Source organism: Oryzias latipes, chromosome 21 (assembly GCF_002234675.1).
Source record: "Oryzias latipes chromosome 21, ASM223467v1".
NCBI lineage: Eukaryota > Metazoa > Chordata > Actinopteri > Beloniformes > Adrianichthyidae > Oryzias > Oryzias latipes.
In genome coordinates, this window is record NC_019879.2 from 4,892,958 (window position 1) to 4,914,968 (window position 22,011).

General features: G+C 38.9%; 1 protein-coding gene across 1 annotated transcript; it reads right to left on the reverse strand.

The window, feature by feature from the left end:
• Nucleotides 1–67: 67 nt before the first annotated feature.
• Nucleotides 68–21,267, reverse strand: LOC101160202 (solute carrier family 15 member 2). Its single transcript, XM_023950459.1, has 22 exons — nucleotides 20,928–21,267; nucleotides 18,958–19,045; nucleotides 16,455–16,596; nucleotides 16,163–16,255; nucleotides 15,756–15,855; nucleotides 15,229–15,319; nucleotides 15,081–15,158; nucleotides 13,987–14,069; nucleotides 13,807–13,890; nucleotides 13,630–13,719; nucleotides 10,836–10,880; nucleotides 10,587–10,622; nucleotides 8,555–8,643; nucleotides 6,459–6,540; nucleotides 6,147–6,272; nucleotides 4,161–4,325; nucleotides 3,928–3,974; nucleotides 3,704–3,811; nucleotides 3,456–3,555; nucleotides 2,488–2,631; nucleotides 1,500–1,604; nucleotides 68–949 (listed from the first exon to the last, which is right to left on the reverse strand). The coding sequence occupies exons 1-22, from the start codon at nucleotides 20,934–20,936 to the stop codon at nucleotides 752–754; spliced, it is 2,103 nt and encodes a 700-aa protein (XP_023806227.1). The 5' UTR covers nucleotides 20,937–21,267; the 3' UTR covers nucleotides 68–751.
• Between the last annotated feature and the right edge of the window lie 744 nt (nucleotides 21,268–22,011).

Consider the following 22,011-nt stretch of genomic DNA (forward strand, 5'->3'; position numbering starts at 1 on the left):
GTTTGTGCTGAGTTTTTCAAGTTTGAAGGTTCTAGATGGCATTTAAAAAACAAAAAAGAGGACTAAATGACATTCCAGTCACATTTATTTACATACATATACAAGGTTTGTTTATATGTCTCGTTTTGAAATCTTTACAAGCTTTTTCTGATTCAAAGCACACCATTCTTCATCGCATTTCTGCCCAACAGCAAAAACGTCCCCGTCCACCATCAGATGGAGTCTGCTTGAACAAGAATTCTCTGACACAACCAGCTGAATAAATGTTTTTTTGTGTTTGTAAGTAAAATTCAAACTCCTCCTAATGAACGGGGAGGTTTTGTTATTCTGGAATTGCCTAAATCAAACAGTTGCTAATATCAGTTAAGCCCCGAAGAAATTATTTCTCAAAGGAAACTGAATTTTAGATTTTCTTGCAAATCTGTCCTCAAACGTTATGTTACATCAAAGCTTCATGAAAAATATGCGATACATGTTGTAAAATCATCAGTCAGATGCTGTTTGTCAAAGAATAGCCTATGATTACAATTTTACCTAAAAACAAACCAATATACAACATAACACATAGGAATGGCTGTACTGATCAATCTAAAAAAGATCTTTTAAACTTCTCTTGTGCTGTCCTTCAGAATTTATTTACTGAACTACAGGAATTGTCAAGCAGCCGTGTCACATTAGGTTTTTAAAAAAAAATAACACCACGACACGAGTCAAATTAAAACAAAGGTGCTTTAAAAAAGGTAAGAAAATTTTACAATTTGGTGCTCTTCCCAGTTTTGTCTAGCATCATGCTGCTCTTCTTCCCGTCACCCTCATCTTCTTCCTTCGTGTCCTCCAGGTTAATCTTGTCCATGTTTTCTGGCTCAACGTACTTGTAGAAAATGGACATGACTGAGAAAATGATGCAGACGCCCAGCAGGAGGGCGGCAAACAGTACGAACTCTTTCCACTGAGGAGACAGAAAAGGTTCTTGCTTATGGAGCTGCTGCTGCTGCTGCTGCATGCAGGACGGCAAAAGAACTTATAGGGACATCATGGTGTCCGTCAAACCCAATCTTTAGAAAGTAAAAGAGCCTTGATTCAAGACAAAATGTCTCACCGACTGGCAAGAAAAATTGTCTTATCCAGAAAGTTTTTTTTTAAAGCAAAATAGTTGGAGAAACATGTCTTAGAGACTAAAAGCCTTTTTTTAAATAAGAATTCTTGGTGAGACCCTTTTTTCTTAGCCCATTGGCAGATTTTAACCCTTGTGCTATCTTAGATGACCCCACCCTTACATTGATGTGTTCTCCCTACCATGATAAAGGTGGAAAGATTTCATGTAATCCATGGACACCAGTGAAGATCACAAATCATTGAAGAAAAAAGGTCTAGAGCACTGTCTAGTGGGTCTAGATGACCCAACTCCCAATGTTAAAGTGCCTAGGATAGCACAAGGGTTACAGAAAATTTGCCAATGTAAGAATTTTTTGACTCATTTCTAAGCGACCTGTTTGTACCTGTTCCAGCCCCGCCCCCTCTGCCACAATCAGCACGATCACATTCCCAAATGCAACGGTGAGCAGCCAGCCGGCCTGCAGGACTGACTTCATGTTGGATGGAGCCTGAAAGAAAAAACCAAACAAATCCTGCTTCAGGAATGTGACATCAGACCCGATCGTTTGAATGCTGCATAAAAGGAATTTCTGAAGATTTTTGCACATCTTGCAAGGGGTTAAAACTTCCTCAAAGTCCCCCACTGTTTATCTTATTTAGATATATTTGTTTCTCGTTATTGTTTTACTTTAGACTGCAGTACATATATGTTCCTTTCATAATAAAATACACCCCGTCTCAAATAAGATCCTCCTGCTGAGGCAGATTAACTTGAATTGAAAATGAAGGTAAGTCAAACATGGCATTTCTATCATTAGGACTTTGATGTACCCTCATGCTTTTTCTCCTTTAATTATTGAATATAAAAATGACAACATTGATCTAGAATCCATTTAAAAACATGCGTGTGAATTCATTCATATACTTTAAGAACTTTGCCTCTGAACAGCAACTAGACGCTGTTGTGCAGCAGAAGATAATATTTGCTTTAATTCAAATCTTTTACTATCATTTTAGTGAGTTATCTGACATGTTTAAACTTATGAGGAGTGGAAAAGCACACAAGACATCTTAAATTTAGCGTAATGTCATCAGTTGTACAAAAAAACAAGTAATTTTACTAATATAAGATCACATCAGTTTAAAAATCTAAACATAAATGACAAAAGTTCAAAATTCATTATTCATTCAAAGCATTAGCATTATTTCTGAACCCAAAAAGCCACAATAGAGTGAAAAAAGAGCTGCATGTGGCTTCATAGCCTCAGATTGCACACCCCTGGTCTAGAATAATGTGTGAAAACAAGTCAATTTAAGGTAAATAAAGGTGTTCTTCTCCTAAAAAAAAGAAAAAGTGAAGCTTTTTCTTCCTAAATTTAAATCCAGGCAAACCTGTGAGTAGGAAAACTCCAGGCCTGTGATGGAGAACATGACCTCTCCAGCCGTTAAAAGGACATATTGGGGGATCTGCCAGGCAATGTGCACGCTGTTGGCTTTCACATCCTCCATCCTGTGAGCCACAATTTGACCTGATTCCTGTCAAAGCACATAAAGACAAGTCCACTGCATTCAGAAACTGGTCAAGTGTGTTATCAGTATGGAGTTACTTCAGCCTCAATAATCAGAAATGCACACAACCTGTTTCACAAACACACACGCTCTGATTCACAGCTGTAAAGTTATGCAAACATGCAATATAAATTTGGAAATGCACATGTGTTTCACCAATGCACACTATGTGTTTCACAAACACACATGTTGTGTTTTCACACATGCACAATAAGTTTGTCACAGATGTGCACGCTGTGTTTCACAAAAAAACAATAAATGCTTCAGAAATGCACAATAGATGCTTCACGAACATAATTTTTAGGTACACTTGTAACATGAACTCAATGATCAAGCGAATTGCTGAATATGCATTTACAAATTCCATCTCGTTTGTGAATCTCCCCACATCTGTGAGAGAAATCCCTGCGGTGACTTTTGAGACTCTTCTGTCCCTGCAAGTCAACTAATGTCACCATTGGCTAATGAATCTTTCAATCAAACTCATCAGCAAATCAGGCGTGTTCGCTTTCAGCCAATCGAGTGGCCTCTTAGACTTTCTGTACGCTTCCAAACTGATGGTGAAAGTGAAGGTGTGACATTAAACATTTAGTGTGCATGTGTGAAACGCAACGTGTGTGTTTGTGAAACACAACATGTGCATTTCCAAATTTATATCGCACGTTTGCATAAATTTGCAGTTGTGAATCAGCGCGTGTGTATTTGTGAAACAGGTTGTGTCCATTTCTGATTATTGAGACTGAATTAACTCCAAATATCAGGGACATTAGGTGGCATAAGAAGCGTCAAACCTTCATGAGTATGAAGGTGTAAGAGGCTCCAAAGTCCAGCAGGCCGAGGTTGAGACCAGGACAGTCTTCCGACTGCAGGTCACAGTGGACTGCTGGGTATCTGGACAGAAAATGTAGACTGATGAGCGGCAGCACATCCTCTTCACATCACTGAGAAGCTATGGCCGATTGCAGAAAAGTGTCACGTCCTCCTCAGAGGCTTTCTTCTCCCCACAAGTAAAACTTCTCCTTTTCACGGCTGGACTCACTCGTTTCGATCCACAGTGTCATTGGAAGACATGCTGTAATCAGGGGGGGCGTAGAAGTTCACCTGCCCAACAGTGATGTTCATGGGCTCCTGCAGAGTGCTGAAGAACCTGTTTGAACAGAACTCATGAGCAACCCTCAGGTGTTCAGGCTAGAGTAGGTCAGTAACAGAGAAATGAATGTACGAGACGTTTTTTGTGTTACTGTAAGAGGAAACACATTTTACCGCACATATGGCTTCCCGTCTGTATTTTTCTCGACGTTGTCCTCCACCTGAAGGAAAAAACATTACCGAAACAATTGTTTTAATCCTAACTCATTTTTACTCTCTTAGTTTCTCAAAATCACTTTCAATGTTACTTTTTTTTAATTCTCCAAAAGTCACAAAATCAGAAAAAAGTCATTTATTCAAGTTAATTGGGACTTCGGTTCTGTTGATTTTATTTGAGGACCACTTACCAACAAGCATCGAAGGTTGGTGTCCACTTTGTATATAATGAGACTGTGGGCCTTTTGATCTTCAAACTTTTCTTGGCAGACCACTTTTGATCCAGAGAAGCTAACTTCTATATTTAGCTCCATCCTGGCGGCTTCCAGTTCAAGCATCTCATATTTAGGAGGGTCCTAACACAAAGAGACAGAGTCAATGTCTAGATCAGGCATGTGCAAAGTCCGGCCAGTGTGGCCCGTGTTCATATTCCCACTGGCCCTCTGGCTCCTGTCATAAAATCAATAATATGCTGCGACCCTTCAAATTTGTAAGAACTGTGTTTACAATATTGTACAAGAATGTAATTGGCTAAATTACATTATAAGCTGCTGTAATTCTGTGGTAACAATCTGTGGCTACTTGATCTTCATAGCCTCAAGGGCCAAACAAGAATTACAGATGGATTTGTTTCTGTGATCAAAACCATGATTGTTGTACTACTGGATAAGAAAAGTATTTGTGTTATTTTCCTGTAAATGTCAAATTTTACAGTGAGAATTTATTCATAGAATAATGTGATATTTCATGTGAATCCAGATGTAATGTTGACAACCCTAAAGTCTCACGGTGGACATAGACCAGTGTTTCCCAACTCTGGTCCTCGGGGAAAGACTTTCCTGCAGTTTTTCAATCCAACCCTGCTCAAACACACCTGCCTTTGTATTGTCAGGCTTCTGCAGAGCCTGATGATGAGCGGAATCAGGTGTGCATAAGCAGGGCAACTCTGAAAACATGCAGGACTGTGTTCCCCGAGGACCAGGGTTGGGAGGTAACACATGAGATGTCTTTCCAAAGTCCAGCCCCAGCTAACCCCTAACTAAATGAGAAGGACAGAGCTCTGCAGAATCTGCTTTGAGCTTCTCATGATCTATATGGACTTGTGTTCATCTTCCTTTGGAGCGCAGGCATTAGATGTGTTGCATGCCTCGGCTAGCATCACTATATACTGTACTGGGGGGTGTAACGATGAATCCATTTATTTTCCTACAATCCAGCCAAATCAATCTGGGGCAAGTTCTTAATCAAATCGAGCTAAACCATTATAAAATCTTTTCACAATGAAATATATCGATTACATCGATCTTGATCTCTGACTGACTCATTCAACATTTAATCCACTACAATTATTTCAATCTGACATTTTCTTATCTCACTGTTTTTTTTGTTACTGTACTTTCAGTCGTTTTATTTTCATTGCTTTTTTAATAAATTCATCTTAAAGTAGAACAAGTTATCATCATAGTTACAACCTGACTCAGAGCCCATCATCCTCACTGAATCAAAACAATATTATAGCCCTTGTGCTATCTTATGGGGTCAAAATGACCCCACCCTTTCATTGACGTGTTATCCCTACCATGACAAAGGTGGATAAAGGTGGAGAGGATTTCATGTACACCAGTGAAGATCACAAATCATTGAAGAAAAAAGGTTCAGCGCACTGTCTTGTGGGGTCTAGATGACCCCACTCCCAATGTTAAAGTGCCTAGGATAGCACAAGGGTCACACAGACTGAGTTTCCTCAAAGCAGTTATACCCAGTCCTCTCAGAGATATCTGTCTGGTATGTTTAACTGATTTTTACCTGATTTGAACTAATAAACACAGATAACCTGATTTCAATAAAGATTATTTTTAGATCTAACTCTATCACAAGAACTGATAAGTTATCTTATATGGCAATGGTGATTGAGGCGTGTTTCAGAGCAACATTTTTGTTTGGTTCTTTTATCATCCAGAGTCTTTATCTGAAGAGAAACATAAGGGTTCACAACATCTAAACTACTTTGATGGACATCATTGGCTGATTTGTTGACTCGAGAGACAGATGCTTTGACCATGCAGCCTTTCTGCTTCCTGGTTTCAGGGCCTACTTTACTTAATACTTTTACTTTTTAAGCATTAAGTCACGTTTTGATGGTGAGTGGTAGAGTTTTTTTTAAATCTTATTATTACCTGAAGATAAGCAATTGCATCTGGAAATAAGTCATTATTAGGGATTTTCACACTGATGTCTCCTTGTGCCAGGTTGATGACCTGCAGGAGACATTTTCCTTCAGGTGCGGGATCCACCACTGTTTTCTGAAGACAGAGAGACAGAAAGGAAATAGTATCAGTTTTTTAAAGGGAATGATTCCATCCATCAATCCATTCAACTATTCATCCAGTTGTTAAATATGCTTTTGATTCCAGCAGAACCACTATATGGTTGAATTTTATTATTATAATTTTATTTTTTTAGACAATAAAGTTTGTCGTCATGCATACCACAACGTTTATCTCCACCAGGGTGGCTGCCACAAAAGCGAGCGCTGCAAAAATCATCCCGGTGGCCATTTTCCTCAGAGGCCTGCAACACAGAAAGTGATGATGGGATGACTGACACTAGAAAAGCAGCCAGGAGTTCTTAAAGATCATGCACTTTCTTATAAAGTTTTACACTGATTTATCTCAGTAAGATGTGTATTTGTCTTGAATTCATAATAAAAACAAGTGTTAATTGTGAAGACCCCACAGTATAGATGCAAAACAACAAACAGCCTAAAGTTACTGATTAGTGAAAATATTTAATATTTTAATAACCTCAATGAAGTTGGCACATGGCTATGTTTGTTATGATACAAAATGATGTTTCCCCACGTTGCCCTATATATACATTTTATGTTATTAACTCTACATCCCCATACCACCATACTTCCACCACCTTGCTTCACAGTTCTTTATATATATACATATGTAAAACGCCCCTCTCACCCTTCCGCGGATGGTTTCTCACAAAAGCTCGGGTCCTGGTAGATATATATACATATGTGTATATATATGAATTCATAGATATATATACATATGTGTATATATATATATATATATATATATATATATATATATACACATATATATATACACACACACACAGTGGGGGAAAACAGTAGTCAGCCACCAATTGTGCAAGAAATTCTTTAAAAATCAGAAAATGTGATTTTCTGGATTTCTTTTGTCATTTTGTCTCTCATAGTCTAGATTTACCTGTGATTAAAATTACAGGCCTCTCTCATCTTTTTAAATGGGAAAATTTGCACAATTGGTGGCTGACTAAATACTTATCGCCCCACCATATATGTAGATCTTTTGGAGCTTGTCACCCCAATAGTAGCTCGCATGCAAAAAAAGAGTGGGCACCCCTATAGTAACTATTCACTCTAGTGCAAAACAAACAAGAATTTTATTGTAAGAACATTTAGGAAAACTTTATCTGCACCTGTTGGGATTTTATGAGGATTTTAAATCCACAAAGGAGAGCAAATGTCACTACCTCATTAAATCGAGATAGATAACAGAAGACAACTCCCTCTGTAATCTCGTAGGAGTCTCTAATCTTGATCAGGTCTCTGAAGAACATTTGAATCCTTCTTCTTCATTTTAGGAAAGGCCTGCCCTCAGTGAAATAGCAAATTCAGTTCACAGATGTAAACGTGAAAAAAGATTTGACTGTGAGCAGACAAATCGTTTTGCATCAAATGATCAAACAAAAACGAACAACTTTTGCTAAGATTAATGTGCATATTGTGCATATAAAAGGAAAGAGTTTTAGCCGAGCACTGCTAACTCCACAGAGAAAATGTGTGTGTGTGTGTGTGTTAGCCTGGGGGCGGGGCTCTTCCTGGAAGGGGCTGTTCTCACTTTTGTGACATCACAATTTGAGGACCCACTTATTTTTGTGAATTGGGAGGGGTTGGTGCTCAGAGGTTTTTAGAGGAATACTCAGAAATGCATGAATGGATCAAAGTATCACTTTAGAATAGTTTTTTCTTATAATACACTTAAAGAACTCAAAAACGTGATTTTTCATCGTAAAGTAATTTTGAATACTTGCACAAACATTTTTCCCCAATGATTTCTGTTTTCTATTTTTAAACTTAAACTTAAAAATGGCCAGACAAGAATTATAAATTCTTTTTACATATGTTCTTCTGAGAGCAATTAATAAACACTCCATTTTGATACTTGGTATGTGATATTTAATGAGAATTCCTGCCTTGTTATGCTAATCAGTGAGCACTTCATCTTTTTTATTATTAATATCTATGGATTTACTAAATAATCTGCGTAAATGCAGAATATATATTCTTTGTTTGTCTTCTTCTTCTTTTTTTATTGCTTAAAATAAATTAATTCTGATTCCAAATTGAAAAAATCCAATCAGAGTTATAAATAGATTGCAAAAGGTTTGTGTTGTGGGATTGTTATGCATCTCTAAAACATCTGGTGCTTTTCAAAGACTTGCATTACGTTGCACATTTTTCCAGTTAACCAGTTAACCACAGAGCTACATTTGTATGTGTTCAAAACAACAGACGTGTACTCACGTGGTTTTGACTCTGCACAGCCTAACAAGTGGATAAATGACGAGGTCAAAGATGGGCACAAAGAGAAGAATCAGCAGAGCATTCAGCATCTAGACAGCAGAGAGGAACAAATCGTCCTTAAAATGGCTCCATAAAAATGAAAATAAAATCATAAAAGTTAGAGGAAAATGTTTCATATTTAAAACACTGATTGTAAAAAGAAAAAGATGGAGAAATTGCAGCGATAAGCAGTCATAAAAGTGTTCACATGAGAATGACGGAATCACTTAACCCAGTCAAATGAGTCCTCTGTTTTGTCTAACATGTTATGACGGTGAAAAAACATGGAAAACTCCATATTTTGATGCTTTGGTTTAGATGATATTCTCTCTGTGTTATGCTTTCTAGCTTAAGTACTTTGACAGTGACTCACAAAAGATATAGGACGACAAAAAAAAAGATGTACTTAAACCCAAAACTACGTCACAACATGCCACTCTAGTTTATAGCCAGCCAGCTTTAAAGTAACAGTTTTACAGACTGGTCAATCATCAACATTTTTCAATATCTGTCTTCCAAGTGTTTACTGGTAAAGATAAAATTAAGGTTTTATTAGCTTAAAACGGCACAGAGACAGGCAGCATCTTGGGACACTAATTACTTTTATCGTTCCTTTCTTTCTATCGTATTGTTGCACAAAGCATGTAAAGACATTTGTTTTTGTATGTGTGCATCCTCAGAGGGAACTGAGAGGTCAGCTTTTTAGTGAAACCTGTTTAATGTTGCTATTGATGGATACCTTCCTCCATCGTGGACTCGTGAAAACAGCTTCTGCCCACAAGCTGTTAAATCCATCTGTTGAAACTGTTTTATTACATTTGTTGTTATTATGTATTTGCTTTGCTTTTTCTCTCCCTTTCTGAACTTTGTGTGCCTATGCAATCTGTTTTTTTCTGCTTAAAAACGTGTTTTACCAAAAGCAGAAGTAACACTTCTGCTTTTGGTAAAACAACTTAGCAGTAGTTTAAATTGAGCGACTTTTTAAAAACAGGAAGCGTGCCCCAAATTAAAAACATTGACATCTCACAGGAGCGTTTGTTTTTTTCCAAAAATACATGCTGAGCATGCATTCTTTCTTACTTGCATTGTGGTTATGTGTTCTTTCTTCCATTAGAATTGCAATGCATTATGTAACCAGGGACCGCCCAAATTTCAATAAATGCTGAGGGCAGACATTTGTGAAATCAGAGCAGATTTGGAGATTTGCATGAGTACATGTTCTGTCTGGTTCTACCTGAGCAAAAGGTACCAAATCCTTTCTTCCTTCAAGCATATATCTGAGAAGTCTTGGTTTGTCTTTAGAACCGTCACCATCCCACCCATACTTTATTGAGTGAAAAAAGGTAAATCCTGTCCCAACAATGTCACTATCTCAATGGATGGAATTGTGTTTTTTTGTGACTATGCCTCGTTGTTTTAACTTTGCTTATCGAGCTGTTTGTGTGATGACAACACTGCTTTGGAAAGTGTTTGTGTTTCATCTTTCCATCTAACCACTTTTCAAATCCACTTCATTCCTTTCGAGGTCACAGAGATGCTGGAGCCAATCCCAGCCGCTCTTGAGCGAAGGCGGGTTGACAGCCTCGATGGTCCGTCTGTGCATCACACGGAGACGCACAACTACACACGGGCACATTCACACTTAGGGGATAATTTAGTCCCTATGACACATTTTTGGGCTGCAGGAGCCATGGTGCCCGGAGGAAACCCAAGCACACATGGGGAGAACATGCAACCTCCACACAGAAACGTCCTAGCCGGGATTTGAACCTTCTCACTAAGGCTAAGAGCTGCACCTCATGGAACCTTTATTTCATTGTTTCACACCTAAATCAACAACAATAAACATGTATTCTATTCTAATTTTGATCAAATATTAGAACTTTTACTGTTATTGCTGTTGATGACGATGTCTATTCCAAAGGAACATTTAGGCGGCTTTAAAAAAATACGAAGGGGAGAAAAATGATCCTCCAAAACAAGCTAGAAATACCTGCATTTGGTCGGGCTTAATGTTGAAGGAATTTCCCTGTAACAAAACAGAAAACCTGACGTCAGCTTTTTCCTAAAAAATGAACAATCATTATCAAAGAAATGAAAATTGATTTACTCCAACAAAATGCTACATTACAGGATACACCCTAACAAAGCATAAATCAATTTGTTGAAACAATCAGATTACATTTCAAAATGCAAACATGACATTTTACTGACTGTTGCTTTAAAATGAGGAATTTCTTACAAAAGCCATGTTCATCCGTGTGGCTTGAAGAGTCCAGCGAGAGCCCTGCAATTAAAAAAAACGACTCATTGTTATCGTGATGTGGTCATACGTTCCTATGACCTTAGCAGGAGGACTACCAAACCAAATTTTCCACAGTATTATTATCAGATAAGAAGAAATAAGTGGCTAAAGTATGAGCTTAGGGACAGGAATTTCAAGGTTTGGTTTGTGAATCATTTGTTTTTTCTCAAGAATGTTGAATCTGGATCCCAGAGGGTTGCAGGGTTTTCTAGGAAGTAAATGTGCAAAAAGCCTTTGACCTTGCAGTGCCAGGAGGAGCCTCGTGTACAGAGCTACTGTACTTGGAATGAGAAAAATAAACTTTGTTTTCTTGAGTAAAACAATTTGCACAGCTGCTTTAATCTACATGTATGCCCATTAAGGGGATTTGGGGAAGTTCATAAAAAATATTTCAAAGATTTTATTCTTAATGTCAGTTTTTATCTGTTTTTGGGTGCAGGATGGACAGCAAAGCAGGAGTTACAACATTTATAGACTCCTACCTGCTACTTCACAACGTTTTTACCTGTTGCTCATTATAATGAGCTTGTACACAGGTTCGTCTCTGTAATACAAGCAACCAAAATAAAAAATATTTATAAAAAAAGCTTATATTTAAATAATATAGAATATGGTTTTATATATAAATATATTTATATATAAATTTATATATAAATATTGGCATATTTATTTTGTTGGAATGGGAGTTTTCTTTCTTTCTTTTTTTTTAATGCCATCTTTGTTTGCAGATTTGTGATCTATTTGTTTAGATCACCTGATTGGGCGAGGATCTCCAGAGCAGCATTTCAATTCTGAATACCTGTTGTAAATTGCAACGCCCTGCCAGTTGGCAGCAACAAAGCTGACATTTCTTCTTCATTTATTAGTTAGATGCTTTAGCGTATTGACACTACCTGTGACTCCCAGCCTTGCAAAAACATCCAACTTAGTTTGCAACTTCATTCATCTTCTTTCATTCATCTTCTTCCGTTTGTCCCTTTCGGGATCACGGGGCTGCTGGAGCCTATCCCGGCCACTTGTGGGTGAAGGGAGGGAACTCCCTGGACAGGTCGCCAGTCTGTCGCAGGGTAACACATATCACACACCCATGCATACTCACATTCACACCTATGGACAATTTGGAGTGACCAACTATCCTACGAAGCATGTTTTTGGATGGTGGGAGGAAGCCGGAGTCCCCGGAGAAAACCCACACATGCACGGGGAGAACATGCAAACTCCACACAGAAAGGCCCCCCATTGGTGTTTTGGTTCAGGTCCCCCAGCTGGGACTTGAACCAGGGGCTTCTTGCTGTGAGGCAAGAGTGCTAACCACTGCCCCACCGTGCAGCAACCAGAATGAATCCATATATATAGTAAGGCACTTTGGATTATAAGGCCCACTGAAATAAATAAATGCTTTAAAGTCCACCTTATAGAGCAGAAAACATTGTACTTTCTTTAACTAAATCCCGGATTACTTTTATTCCTTGTGAGAGTTTTTTAAATGGGTTTAAACCCGGTTTTCTGTCCTCCTACAACCCCATACTGGGGTGTTAACAGGTCCAAAAGCTTCAGCGCGCTCCGTTCATGTGTAGCTCAAAAATGCATTTTGTTTGTTTCACTAACTGCATGATTAGTAAAGAAAACTTGCACTGTAGACTGCAACGCTTCACATACGTATCGTACTTTTTCATTACTAATATTTCATGATAAAATGTCTTTTGGAGTCATTTTGGGTATTTTTCAGTAGGATTTGTAAAAAGGTAATTAGGTTTTCAAAAATTAGGTCAGCATCCTTGTTTCTCCCTTTCATCCAGAACAACAGCTTCTCAAAGTCCTGTGGCCGCAGCTTTTCTCTCAAATATTTGTGTTTGGGTTTTAGTAGAAGTAAACTGCCCTTATTGACTCTTCCCTCTTTATAGTTGCAGGCTTGCTATGTTTGGCATTTATGGTTCTTCTACAGCACTCACCTATGTTATGGGAGTCAAACCCAGAGGTCATTAGCAGGACCTGACTTGTGCTGCAGCTTTTACAGCTCGGAAGTCGGCCTTTGTTGTATAGCTCTGATTTTTTTTTAACGCACAACAAAAAATACTGTTTATCTTCCTTTAACTTCTGATAAATCAAAGGGGGTTTGTTGCACCTTGTATATTAGTAGACAAGTTCAAAAAATTGTTAAAATTTCACACAGTATTCTATAAAATATCATAAAATAATAATAAAATCTTCCTTAAAATAATAATAAATCAATAAAAATATAAAAAAAGACTCTGTACGTATTGTACATATTTACATTATATTTTTTATTATTATACTTAGTTAGATTTGTTTTTATTGCACTGTGATGGTGACTACTTCAATTTCATTGTCCGGTGGGCAGAGACAATAAAGGCATATCTTATCTTATAAAATAAAGATTTATTTTAGGATTGTCTTTATTCTGGCCTTCAATAAAATTGAGCGTGTTGCTACTTTAGTGAAAAATATATGTTTTTATCTTAAATAAGCAAACAAAAGTACAGTTTTCATCTGAGAAATTTGCGGATTTGCAACGCGCTTAAATGCTAGAGTTTAGAAACACGCATAAACCCAGGATTAAGTTGATTTATGTTGGCTTGAACGCGGTTTGCCGAGGGCAGTGTGAACTCAGCTTAAGACGATGATCCTTGACTGGTATGCACCAGAATCATGAATAATGCACTGAGACACACTGAGAAAAGGTTGTTTTTTTTGGCTTATATACCCATACCTGTTGATCAAACAGAGCCCAGAACATAGGTAAAGGAATGTAGAGAACCAGAACCCGCAGAACCATCTTAACCTCCTGGATCAGACGCTTCTGTTAGGACAGAAACAAACAAAACTGAAGGGACTGAAATCAAGGTGTAATTCATTTTGGCATGAACACGTTCAGTGTTGCTGATACCGAGTACTTCTCCTCAGCCCAGTCCAACCAGTGCTTCCTCTTCGACTCGTGCTTTGAATTTCGCCATCGGTTTTTTATTGCAAACTACATAAAAAGAGGGACAAAACAAACGTCCTGTTTTTTTTTTTGTGTTTTTTTTTTTGTAACTCATATATGGGGAGAAAGTGAGAGATTACTCACACCAATGCATTTGCAGACTTGCAACAGGATGTTTCCCTGAGGCGGATTCCTCTTGTACAAACTGCTGCCGGCGATGAACACGACTGTGAACAGATTCGGACTCGAAGCGTTAATCGCCGTCAGAAAAATGCATTTTGACCATCTATAAACAGGCTTTACAACTCAACCACTGAAATCTGAACCCGTTTCACCCCCACCCACCTCCCTGTGTGACCCCCCCCCCCCAGTTTGTTTTGACAGTTAGCAGCCATTCAGACAGGAGCCTCACAATGACAGAGGGGGGGGGAGCAGGGCCTCAGAGGCAAAAAAAAAAGTATCCTGTCAGGATTTATGTGTCAGGGGGAAAAGCCAGCAGTAAAAATCAGACTCAGCATGCAGAACATTCACAACACAGAAACTTAGGTTGAATTTAATTTAAACATTCCTTTTCCAATACATATTACGTTTTATGATATTTTATCTATGGTTTTACTTATTGTCTTAACATTTCAATTAACAAAATCATCTTAACTCTCACCAATATAAGCTACTTTTTAGAGTTTATGATACTTGGTTATTTTATTGTTTTTATGTCATTGTTTTTAAACTTTTATGAATGTTTTTTTTCCTCCTTAAGTCTTTTATTTGTGGCAAATGGACCTTGAGTCTGTAATAAAGCATCTTATATACGGTAATTGGTTAATGTCTTTTTAAAATATCAATTAGGTTTCCTAACTTTCTTAGATAGTCAGTGGCTAACTCATCATCATCAGATGTTATCGCCCCACGTCCCTTGGGCTGTTAAAGACCCACTAATCGTGTTTTTGCTGTTTTCAACATGTTCTAGCCTTTTTCTTATGATGGAGGACATATAATAAGAAAATTTAAGCTTAAAACGGCATTTCTGAATATTTTTTTTGTTTAAATTTTTGAGAATCAAGGGCAGACGAAAAAATGCCATTTGAAAAATGCTTGTAGTTGCGACGTAGGACCTTCAACAGCAGGCCACATTTTTGGCTAATCATGACTAAAAGACCACTGAGGAGGCTTTGAAAATAGATTAAAATATAAAAAAAACACCAGATAAAAAACATCTAACGGGGGGAAAAACTCACCCAAAGCCACGATCATCAAAGCTGCAGGAACACCGAAGGCCAAGGCGTAGCAGTCCCCACCGAAACACTGCACGTCGCCTGGACACACGCAGTTACTGCATGTAACTCCACTCTCAGCACGGCGTCAACTTGTGCTGCACGAACTCACCTCTGAGCACAGGTGTGATCAAAGTGGACAAAAGGCTCCCAGCATTGATGGACATGTAGAAGATGGAGAAGAACTTCTGCCGCTCACTAACCTGAAGAGAGCAAAAAGAATGATCATTGGTTACTCTTTAGTTACAAATGTATCGGATTTATTGTCCAATATTCTCTGAAAACTTTAAACAATCTTGTTATAATACAGTAAAACCTCAAAAATGTATTGGAAAGATCATTTTTCATCTGCTAGTGCATAACTGAGCTGCTCTTTTGATCACATGTCATGGGTGTGTTAGAGTTGTTAGGCCTATTCAAAAGTTGCAGCTACTTAAAAATCTCATAAAATAGAAAAAAACTGACAGTATAAGAATTTAATGGAGACCTATTACATTTGACATTAGCTTTTTTTTTTTTTTTACAAAAGTACACACTGGAAATATATATTTTTATGCTTTTAATCCTGTAAATGACAGATTGAGAGTTCCGTAGAACAAACCAGAATTCCTGACCCTGGAGAGTAAAAAAGAGGCTTACATGCTCCTCATCGAACTGATCTCCTCCAAACGCTGCCACACAAGGTTTGATTCCTCCAGTGCCAATAGCTATGAGTATCAAGCCCACCATTGACAGAGCTCTAAACAACATAGATGGACATTTTCACAAACATTTTGAAAGTAGAAACTAAGAATATGCATACAATTGTCATTTATTTTTGGACGTATTAGAAAAATGTCTTTTTTCCTCTTAGCTCTCTATTATTCTTTTGCTAAAACCATACAGTAGTTCTGACATTTTAAGGAAAATCCCATTATATATACATAAGAAAACAATCATGTTATTTATAGATATTCATGCTGCTGCATATGATCAGTTCATGTCTACGTCTTCTGTCTGCAGAGCTATGCTTCCCGTGACAAGTGGATCCTTTCCGCAGAACTCACATGTGCACATCGGTGTTTCCCACAGTGGGAATGGCTCCCACTGACTTGACCACATGGCCGATCACATAGACAATGGACAGGTAGATGATGGTCCTGTCAGGAAAGAAGACTGTCATTAAGAGCACTTTTCCAATCCTTCTGGATCTCCGTGTGGTCAGAGAGGTTTGACCACAACGCCGAAAAACGTGGCATGACTAAAGCTCTGACACACACAGAAGAATGCAAAAAAACAAACAAAAAAAAACCTCACAACCCACGCAGACTACAAAAGGTTTAAGGCGGGAATTCGTACCTAAATTTTCCGAGCCAGGAGTCAGCGATGATGGCTCCGAGGATTGGTGTGAAGTAGCAGAGGCCGCTGAAAGCATGATAGATAGCTGTGGAGAGGTCCTTGTCCCATTTCAGATAGGTGACAAAATAGAGCGTCAGCAGCGCTGTGAGCAAACCACGACAGGACAACGTTGTCAGCAATCTCCCACTTTGTATAACATAATAAAGGATCACGGCCAACACTGGTAAAAAGCATGGACCGTGTATGGCTACAGAATTGACTATGTTTCATTGGAACAACATTTTCCACAGGTGATGTCACACCCACTCGGTCCAGTTCTCATAAAGCTCAAAAGTGACTGAATCCAGGTGCAAGCTGGTCCGTTTATTGAAGTCATAAGTTATGTGGCAATTTGTTTCAATCAGCAAATCAATAGACATTGTTTCAAGCAAATAATTAAGCACTTTTTAATGGATTAAATGTGCCATTGTCTGTATTGAGTAAAAAAGAGTCTATGACTATGTGGATATACATATGGACATGTATCTCATGTTACTTTTAATTGTTTATTATTCCATTCAAGTTACGACTAATCATCCAAAGTTTGATTTGTAGATATTTAATTCTTTTGTTCGTCTTTTTTAGTTTTTTCATTTTGATTGCTTGAACTAAAGCGATTCCAAAGTGTGTTTTTGATCAACGTTTCAGCTCTCAATATTTACGAGTGAATGAATAAAAACAAAATCAGATAAATGTTATTTTAACAAGAATATTTTGTCTTAATTGAAATGTCTTAAATGTCATGATTTGAACTTGTCTTGTTTTTGGTCCTTGTTCTGTCTTGTTTCTGTTTCCTGTTTTATTTTGAAAGTCTCCTGTCTTGTCTGTTTTCTTGAGTTTTACTTCCTTTGGTCCCCATCAGCCCTGATCGTGTCCACCTGTGTCTTGTCTGCCCTGTCTGTATGTAAGTCTTGTCTCTGCCTTCCTCCTGTGTTGGTCCATTACCCCTGTTATGGTGTTCATGCCTTGTTCCTTGTCCCTCGCCATGCCACAGTAAGTTTTAGTTTTGTTTTGTCATCCTGCTCTTCAGTGCTTTTTGTTTCTATTAAACCCCTTGCCCTTGAACCGTGTGCCTCTGCATTTGGGTCCAACCGGCTCTCGAGCCCCACCACCGTGACATTAAACACGCATTTAAATCCACAGTGTTCACACACATTTAGTGAGGGGTTTCTTCTTCTTTTTTTCTTTTTCTGCTGTTTACTAGCACATATCCACCACCTAACGCTGGAAGAGTCTTGGTGTGAAATGTGGAGACGGTGAAAATCTGGTGACTCTAGCTCCAGGCTTTTTCTTTCCAAAATATGAAAGCCTTGGTGTCATAGAATTCCAGCCGGGCACAAACAGCAATTATTCATTTTTCCTCCGTGATCAATGTCCAAATGGTTGGCCCTTCCGTAAATTAAAAAAGGACGCCATCCATACGTCACTACTTCATCCGAATCCCTGATTGGTCAAAGTTCGACCTGGTTTGACTTTCAACACGTGTACGTAGAGCCCGAAAAAGGTCAAAGAAACTTGCGGTCGTGTGAAAGTTTTGAACATGACAATCGGTTCCCTGGACTGAAATGGGGTCCACAGTCACCAGATCTCAACCCAACACCTCATCCTTTAGGATGGTGGTGGAACAGGAGTTCGGCATCATGGATGTGCAGCTGACAAATCTGCAGCAACTGCATGGTGCTGTCATGTCAACACGGACCAAACTCTGAGAAATGTTTTCAGTACCTCGTTGAATCTATTCCACCAAGGATTAAGGCAGTTCTGACGGCAAAAAGGGGTTCCAACCTACTGCTAGTAGGGTGAATCTAACAAAGTGACCAGTTAGTGTGTATTTTTGTCCTGCATGAGAGGTGGACGTTGGGTCTTGCTCCTTCAAGATGTTACGGAGAAACATTCCAGGTCCGATGAAAAGCAGAAAGACAAGCCAAGGAAAGCTCTTTTTCACACTTGTCTTTATGCCATGTCTATTTCCTTATGTCCCTCCTCATACTTTGATGGTATTCCTGGTTTGGACTCATCTGTGTTCTTGAATTGCTCTCTAATGACTGCTTACACCTAACCTGTCATTCTTTTTATATCCATTTTTCTAAAGTTTGTTTAAAGAAAATGCTGTCATTTTTAAACCCAGACTTTTTTTGTCTTCAGGCATCCAAATAGCTAAAACATCGTCAAAAAACGATATTTTTTTCTATGACTGTTTACATGTTATGTGAGTCATCACCAACATGTCAAAACATGTGAGTTTTATTTGAGTCATGTGGGAGAAAGGGAACAAGTCTGACTTTATCCTCTTCCTTGATATTCCTTAATTTGACTCCTTATCTTCTGAGCAGTTTAACTAGTCAGGCAACATTAGGCACCCAGCTTTGTGTTCCAGAGGAAAACCCTGAACGGAGGACAGTGAACCACGGGTAGCTGCTGCTGCCTTCATGCATTTGGCCACGTGTTGCAGTTGTAGTGATACCTTTCATGCCATAGTAGGAGAAGCGTTCACAGAACTCGTTCACCACTATGAAGCAGATGCTGAGTGGGTAGTTGGTTCCACAAAGTTTCTAAGAAAAGGGGAAAAATGAACAACTTTTACTAAAAAAAATATATATACATATTCAGAGTGACAAATGTATGTAAAGGACTCTTCTTTTGTCAAGCGTCAAAAGACTTTCCCAGATCCTGTCATTAGTTATAGAATAAATCACCTTTCTGCAATAAACCGGGCGGGGTGAAGTTGGTGAATACTTCCCGCTCGCTGATCTCATGGTGAATCTTTAGATAAGAGGATTTGCAAACAGGAGGAGGAACACCGCCTCATTTATTGCCGCTGTCATTCCTCCCCCTTTAAGAGGCTGTCTTACTTTAGAACCCAAAGAATCCAGTTTTTATTCCGAATGATTTGAAATGTCAACGGAGCTGTTTCAAATGAGTCATTATTTCATTTCTGTCTCCTGCTCTGTTCCTCAGAGATGAATAGTTACGGTTGTGAATTGTGTTGCAGCCGAACTAGCTAATAAAGTCTTATATGCGGCGTAACATTATTTGCTAGGCTGCATTAAAAACACAAATTGCAGTTGTTGAACTAAGATAATTAAAGCCATTTGTTATGCTGAAAAAAAACCAGCCACACTTATTCCCAACTTCTTAGATGAAAAGAAAGCTGCAAAAAATCAAGAGGATGTCCTTCTTCCCTGTTGTCTCATCTAAATCATTCAACAAATCCAGAATCTAAGTCAATCCCAAAGTATGAACCAGTAATGCAAGCTTACAGTATTTTCCGTTTCGTCGCCTATCACTTGAATTTGCATCTGTGCTCATGCATGAAAACTTTACACACAACCAATGGCATGAAAAACACAAGGACTCAAAAATCTATCTTCCTTCATCATTTAGGCTCACATTTGATATAATTCCCCTTTAGCAATCTTTAGGAAAAATGGAAAATGTCAAGCAAGATTAGGAATAGAATAGAATAGAATAGAATAGAATAGAATAGAATAGAATAGAATAGTGGTTGGATGTAGGACTGGTGTGTGGGAAATCAGGGTTTCTTATAGGGAGCGTGATGAGCTCCATGCAATGAGCTTCATTCAGTGTGGGTCCTTAGGCAAGACCTTTCACACCACTGCCTAACTATGTTGCCACAAGAGGGCCCCAGTCTGGGTCTCCCTGTGCCGGTCCCCAGCCCGGATAAAAAATACAGGGTTGTGTCAGGATGGCCCTCAAGGGAATTGACAACTGCCAAACCACCTGTGTGAATCAGTGAAAGAAAAATTAACAACAAGAATAGAATAGAATTATTTTAAAAAGAGCAGATAGATAACAATTAACACTGAAGATAAACTTAATAGGCCTAATAATAATCATAATAATTTTCCAGTCTATGAGAGTGTCTTAAAAAAGGTGAAGTGTCTGACTAAAACTTAGTTTCATCACCAACAAACAACATAAAAACTTTAGAAAAAATAAAAAAACAGGACGTCCAACATACAAAGCTGTTTTTCTAAACATCCACACTTCTGCTCAGCTCAGTGTTTTTCTATCATAACTGTTGAAAACAGAATCTGATCTCTAACTTTTTGTCACTATTGGGTCAGCAGGACCAAAAACGTCACATCAAACAGAATGGAATGTATTAAAGTTCTGCACAGATATGGTTGCATATCTGAAGGACACTCTGCTGATGTGCTCTTGGTGGCCAGTGAGTCCTGAAGGGGGACATTTGATGCGCGCGTGGCGCCGTCGGTCCATGCGTTGCGTCCCAGAGAGAGGGGCTTCATCCAACGATCAGCTGCTGCAGACTGACTCTTGACCTGCGCTCCTTCTCTGGAAACATCTCAAAGTGTCTCCTAAAGCCGCAGGCACCGTCCGCGCCAAGAAGCCACAAAGCAACCTGTACTTCCTTCCTTTTTTCTTGTTTTGTCTGTGTGTTTGGTATCTTACCTTGGACATATTGTCCTGTTTTTCTGGATGCAGCACCGGAACTTCTGTCTGAGGTCCAAGCCCGTCCCCCCTGCGTTCCGTTGTGAGGACGCGCGCGTGAAAGTTCGATCATTTATGCTCACAGAGCAAAGCTTTCCTGTTAATGTTCCACCACAGAACTTCACCAACACATCTGCCGCGTCGGTGATTCCCAGCAGACTTTTTTTTTGGCCTCAGACTTTGCGCGGAGCTCCGAGGTCCGTTAGCTGACAGAGCTCTGCGCAAAAGGCGACAATGGAGTCCTTGTGCGTGGACGGCGGTTCAGCGTGTCCCGCAAAAGCTGCTCCAGCTCTCCCCCAGTCAGATACACCCACCGTCCTGGTCTGCTGCCGTCTCTGGGGCTTCAACCACATGGGAGACTCCAACTAAACTCTGGCCAAGATCCCAAATCAGGCAAACGAATCCTCCTCCGACAACACCACCTCTAGTAGTTAAGCCTGAAAAAAGATGTGATGAGCTAAAAAAAAGAGTTATCTAATCAGGAGTGAACAAGGATCTCGTGGGTAACATGTTTTTTTGTCATATTTTTGATAGCAATATTTTAAAAATCATTTCTGTCAGCAACTCACTAAACATGAGAAATGAAATATCAGAGAAAACTTTATTCAGTCTCAGATCCTCTGCTCCATATATATGCAAACTTTATTTTGGAATCTAAATCCATCCATCCATCAATTCTTCCATCCGTCCGTCCGTCCGTCCATCCATTCATCCATCCATCCATCCATCCATCAATTCTTCCATCCATCCATCCATCCATCCATCCATCCATCCATTCATCCATCAATTCTTCCATCCATCCATCCTTCCGTCCATCCATCCATCCTCAGAACTCGCTGAATTCCCTTTGGTACTGAAGTCAACCCAGGAGGTGGGGTTCTAACACTTCTTTTGTGTGTTCGGTAGTTTGCTTTGATTGATTTAATGTTTCCTTTAAATGCTTGGTCAGACCCAGTGGAGCTAGAACATATTATATTGGGGGGGGGGTGCTTTGGAAGGGTGGCAAATGAAAACTACAGAGTGGAAAGCCGGACAGTTTTATTTA